The sequence below is a fragment of the Nyctereutes procyonoides genome, unplaced genomic scaffold (genome assembly GCF_905146905.1).
Source record: "Nyctereutes procyonoides isolate TBG_1078 unplaced genomic scaffold, NYPRO_anot_genome, whole genome shotgun sequence".
Classification (NCBI taxonomy): domain Eukaryota; kingdom Metazoa; phylum Chordata; class Mammalia; order Carnivora; family Canidae; genus Nyctereutes; species Nyctereutes procyonoides.
In genome coordinates, this window is record NW_026575120.1 from 18,501,706 (window position 1) to 18,507,705 (window position 6,000).

General features: G+C 42.2%; 1 protein-coding gene across 1 annotated transcript; it reads left to right on the forward strand.

The window, feature by feature from the left end:
* The first annotated feature begins 5,166 nt into the window (after positions 1–5,166).
* On the forward strand, positions 5,167–5,696 carry LOC129516134 (pescadillo homolog). The gene is given in 2 exon segments (XM_055335469.1): positions 5,167–5,428; positions 5,431–5,696. Coding segments are annotated over 2 exon segments (519 nt in total). The 5' UTR covers positions 5,167–5,175.
* The last annotated feature ends 304 nt before the right edge of the window (positions 5,697–6,000 follow it).

Sequence of the window (6,000 nt, forward strand, 5' to 3'; positions counted from 1 at the left end):
TGAACATTTGTGAATGACCTTTCTCCAACTGTCAGTTCCCTTTAAACTCAAAACGAGAAGACTCTTTAGTTGTCCCTAAAGAAATGTAAAGGAAATAAACCCTTTAAACATGTATTATTTATAAATCCACTGCAGCAAAGCATCATCAATAATTTAATGATCCCATATGCCTGTTTTTTTTTTTTAACTACTGTCATTAAAACAGTCACATGTTCCATATCCCTAGTCAGTAGTATTTCACATCCACTCCACTTGACATTTCCTATGAGGCAGGAAAAATAAAACAGCAGTAGGGTAAGTATTCAAATTAAATGCTAATTTTGGACCAGGAAGAAACATTTAACAAAGAGCTCATAAAAGAGGCTCAAATTAACCCTACAATGCCCACCTTTTGACCATCTACATTTTAAGAAAAAGGGAAAGTCTTAGAACCTGGGGTAAAGTAAAGCAGTGAAAGAAAGTCAAACTGTGTTGAAATGCTGAGAGGGGGCGTAGCAATGATAGCAACCTCTCAGCAGCACAGGCTGAGGCCTTGACATTCTCTCTTTTAATCCCCACCCGGACCGGAGGAAGTGAGACTGGATGTTGTAGTTGAAGACACTGACACTCCTCACAGTGGATCCCAGTCTAGGTCTGTCTGAGTCTACACTTAACACTTTAACCTTAAAGCTATACTCAGTTGCTTTTAGATTCATGAATATTTCATAAGCTCAGTATCTTTTTAGAGGGTTGTTATTGAAAGGGGTCATGGTTAGCACTAACTTCATTTTCATTTCCCATGATCCTTCACCTGAGTCAAGGAAGCCAAAGCTGATATATAAGGGGTGTTGTAACGGAGCACACAGTACCACACTGAAGTGAAGGCCCAGGGACTGACCCACTTAAGGCATAAGCTGACATCAGGCAAGTTCCTGCCTCGGGGAAAGTGGGTGATGGCAGCCACAACTGCACCTTCAGGAGTGCTATTACAGCTGCGCTGGGGAGGTCGCTAGGCTAAGCACTTACTGGGGAAGGGCACATAGGTCACACTCTTCCAGCCAGAGTGATTCCTACAGAGACCTTTGGGAATTCTATAACTTTCCTCCAGCCTTTCCCTTTCACTAAATGGGAAGCAATTTTCTCTGGGTCCTTCAAGGTAGAAGAGAATGTGCTTAAATCATACACCCCCTAAAAGAAAGAATTGACTCAAGGTTACCATTGTCCCACAACTCAGTAGTAATAAAAATGTAATAAAATGTATCCCACTTACAGTAGACCCAGCTCTATGATGGTAAATAGTAATAACTGCCCATTTGTATCCATTTTCTAGGGCTGCTACACTGAATTACCACAAACTTGTTGGCTTAATGTGACAGAAAGTTATCCTTTCACAGTTCTAGAGGCTAGAAGTCAGAATGAAGGTATCAGGAGGACCATGCTCCCCCTGAAGGCAATAGGAGAGAAGTCTTCCTTGCCCTTTGCGGCTTCCGGTAGCTCCAGGTGTTCCTTGGCTTGTGGCCACATTACTGTGATCTCCACCTGTGTCATTATAAGGCCTCTACTCTACACCATGCCTTTGCCTCTTTTGTGACTTACAAGGAAGCTGATCCTTCCATTTAGGTCCTATCAGGCAATCCAGGATAAAGTCATCTCAAGATCCTTAAATAAATCACTTCTGCACAGATCCTTTTTCAAAGAGGGTAGTATTAACATAAGTTCAAGGGTTAGGACACAGACATATATATCTTTTAGGAGGGCCACCATTCAACCCACCGCAGGAACTCACAGGATTGTGGTGAGGATTTAATTAGAAAGTATATATAATTGGGGCACCTGGATGGCTCCACGTTTGAGCATCTGCCTTCAGCTCAGGGCATGATCCTGGAGTCCCGGAATTGAGTCCCACATCGGGCTTCCTGCATGGAGCCTGCTTCTCCCTCTGCCTGAGTCTCCGCCTCTCTCTCTGTGTCTCTCATGAATAAATAAATAAAATCTTTAAAAAATAAAAAAGCATGTATAATAGCAGCTACTGCAGTAGTATAGGGGCAACACACATTCATTTCCTTTTTCCAAAGAAGTACCCTGCTGTGTACTACTGACTTTGGGTACTGGTGGGGAGATGCAGAAAGTATGACTGCTTTTGTATAAAATGGAAGACTTCTTGTTCTTTCAAAGAAGAAAATCTGAAAAATCACTTATATGATGGTTCCTGATTTGTAGTTCAACTGTTAGAGTGCATCAGAGACAAGGATGAGAGACCATCTTTAAAAGCTTAGATTAAAGGTCCCATCCTCAGAAATTCTGATTCACTGGGTCTATGTGGGACCTGGAAACCACATTTTTATAAAACTCCTGAATTGATCCTGATGCAGGTGGGCAGTGCTACACGTCTGAGCTCCTCCAGCGAGCTGTGGTAGAATTTCCACACGGTCCATCTACAGTGTGCTTTTGTGATATTATAGAGTTAGACGTTTCTAGGACATATGTGCCCCCATAAATGCGTAGGTCACAAAACAAAAATGTTAGAGATATTTTGAAGTTACTATACAGCACTATGTGTTTCTCATACTTTTTCTATGAGAAAGCTCATTCAACACGTATTTACTAAGTCCTACTATGTTCTGGGCACAGGGATAGATGCTGAAATATAGTTGTAGAAAATATACATTTATGTTTTCAAGTATCCATGGGACATTTACAAAAATTGACCTCTTGTCAGGACCAAAAGAAGTCTCAAAAAGTAACAAAAAATCTTTGCCATATGGAACACTCTCCACAAAAAAGCAAAATTTAAAATTCCAAGATAATGCTCCAAACTTCTCTTTCTTGCAGATTTCAAAATGTTGTATCCAGTCTTCTCTTTTTCAAGGGCCAGGGAGGTAAAGCTAATAATGGATAGAAGTCATGTGGCTCAGGTTTCATGCGTCCAAATATAACTAAGGTCCTGTTAATCCTAAGGTGCTGATCAAGCACTCATGCAGAATGTGGCCCCTTCCCAAAACTGCCCTGGTGTTCAGGAGGCTGTCCATGCCTCTGTGGGAGCTTGACCCTGCCCCAGGCTTTCCCGCTACTTTACTGAGCTCGGCTGTCTTCACAACATCAAAGCCCTCCTACCATCTGGGAGATAAGGATAAGGAAGGGGGGCTTGGGGTAAGGGGTGGGGGAGATGATCTGGGCATGGAGGACCCAGGGAGAATCACCACCTCCACCTGCTGAAGCAGGACTGCTTGGGCCCAAAGCTTTATCTGGACTTATCTAAACATGGCAGTAAGGGGACCAGCTAGGCCCTTGGCTAGGCTACAGTCTCCATCTGCTAACTGCTACACTCTTTTCTGAAGCTCTCACACCAGAACACCTCCCTCTTCCTCAAACTAAAAAGGCAGAGGCCCAGAGACCTATCTTTGGATGTGACTTGCTAGGGAGAGAGTTGGCTCCAGGAAGTTCCACGGTCCAGAAACAAGGGAATGGAGAGAATGAGGAGGAGGGGGTGAGGCACCCCCCAGAGGAGACCCTGGGGTGGCTCCCTCAATGTGCAGTTACTCAGAAATAAAGTTTCATGAGGAGAAGAAAGAAAATCAAACTTGTGACAAGGGAAGCGTACTGTTGCCTAGAACGTGATGTCAAAGCTGCATGCTGGAGGCAACCACAGCCGTTTCAGGAGACCCAGCTCTGCCTCCACAGCTGCCTGCATCCCCTACACAGTAAGACCCTGATTTTACCTCTCCAGGTAGCAACTTCTTCCTTAAAATGAGGTGATAGGAGCAAACAAACTCAAGGCCACAGCTCCTGGTTTTACCCAACAAAATACAGTGACATGAGCAAATGTGCCTACTGTGGTTAGTGTTTTAATTTTAAAACTAGCCTAACATTAAAGGGTGCTGACAGGTGCAAACAACCTTGAAAGAAAGCAAGAAAGCACTCATGTAGATGAATGAAGGGGAGCAGTCTGGGCAAGGGGAAAAATGAAGTGAGAAAAAAGGGTATCTGGACATGCTAAGTAGATGAATTTGCTTACTTGATCGAAGAGTGAAGATGCTACTGGATGGAGAGCTCAGAGCTAGATTTTGGAGGAATTTGAATGGTAAGCTAACACATTTAGTCTTTGGGTAATAAGAAACCACTGGAAAGTGTGAACATGGGATTAACATGATGGAACCTATAGTCCAAGAACATTAATTTCCACCTTATGCTGTGTTTGTTTTGATGTATCAGCTTTTTGTTTTTAATAATTTATAAGTATTTTCTCTAGTATATATGAAGGAATTGATAGTGATTGAAATGCATTAAGCTAATTCCCTTAAGACATTGTAAGACTTTAAAACCCTGTGCTCTTTTCAAGTCCAATGCTCTCATGACTTTACATGAAAAGCTTTGGAATCTACTGCAAATTCATAGTACACTACTATATGTTACATTTTAGTTTGAACTTAAGGAATTTATAAACTAAGACTTGAATCATGAGTTTAATTAGTTTCCATATGTTCTCTAGTAGTTCAAAACTAAAATTAAGGTTAATTTATCTGACATCTTATAGTTCAGTTGAAATGGTTGGCAATACTATTTTTCATATTCCCTAGCAAATATGAGGTCAAGCCAAAGTAATTAAACTGTTTTGACCTACAAAGATGGTAATTTTATATAGCTCGGCCGATTGTATTGTGATATATTTCGTTACTATACATTCGGTGTTCCATTTTCCTTTAAAATAGAGTATATAGGGATCCCTGGGTGGCGCAGCGGTTTGGCGCCTGCCTTTGGCCCAGGGCGCGATCCTGGAGATCCGGGATCGAATCCCACGTTGGGCTCCCGGTGCATGGAGCCTGCTTCTCCCTCTGCCTGTGTCTCTGCCTCTCTCTCTCTCTCTCTCTCTCTCTCTGTGACTATCATAAATAAAAAAATAAAAAATAAAATAAAATAAAAGAGTATATATACTACATGTGAGATATTGGGGCAGAGGGAGAAGTTACTGAGATAAATAATAATGACCATTACCCTTGTATACCTTAAAATCTAGAAGATTCTCAAACTCGCAAGTATATAAGAATCATCTGGAGATTTTTTTTAATTAATGCAAGTCCCCAGAGATTCTAATTTTTATCAAACATGTAAAGCCAGAGTTCTCAGACTATCCTCTCTTAAACACTAATCTACAGAGAGAAGCATTTTAATGACTAGTATGGCCTTCAACGTGGAGCTATGGGAGGCCTGGAGAAGAAGAAGTATGAACGAGGCTCTGCTACCAACTACATCACCCGAAACAAAGCCCGGAAGAAGCTGCAGCTGAGCCTGGCTGACTTCAGACGGCTGTGCATCCTGAAGGGCATTTATCCTCATGAACCCAAACAGAAGAAAAAGGTTAACAAAGGCTCTACAGCAACCGGAACTTTTTACCTCCTTAAAGACATCAAGTTCCTCCTCCATGAACCCATTGTCAACAAGTTCCGGAAATACAGGTGTTTGTCGGGAAGCTCCAGAAGGCATATGGGAAGAGCGAGTGGAACACTGTGGAGCATCTAAATGACAACAAGCCCAACTACAAACTTGACCACATTGTCAAGGAGCGGTACCCCACATTCAGAGATGCTCTGCGGGACCTGGATGATGCCCTCTCCATGTGCTCTTTCTTAGGAGAAAGAAGAACTTCCCCCCAGAGACTCCTTCAGCAGACTTCCTCTTTCATCTCAACCATCAGAACTAAGTCACACACCCAATCCTAAACCAGTCACAGGCAAAGAGGATGGGATTGTCAATGGTGATTCAAAGCCTTATTACCTGGGGTGGCATGGGTGTTTGAAATCAACCACACCCTTAAGAGTCTGGATTAGGGGGTAGATATGCAAACTCCAAACCACTCACCCGAGCCATAAGATGACCCCTTAAAGGCAATGGTCATATTTTAGAATTCTTTATACCTTTAGCAGTGAATGTCGGTGTTTATTTGACTGAAGGAATGATCTGGTACATAAATACAATGCACAGAGATTATCTTTTGTATAAAATGGTGAGATGGTAAAGACAAGA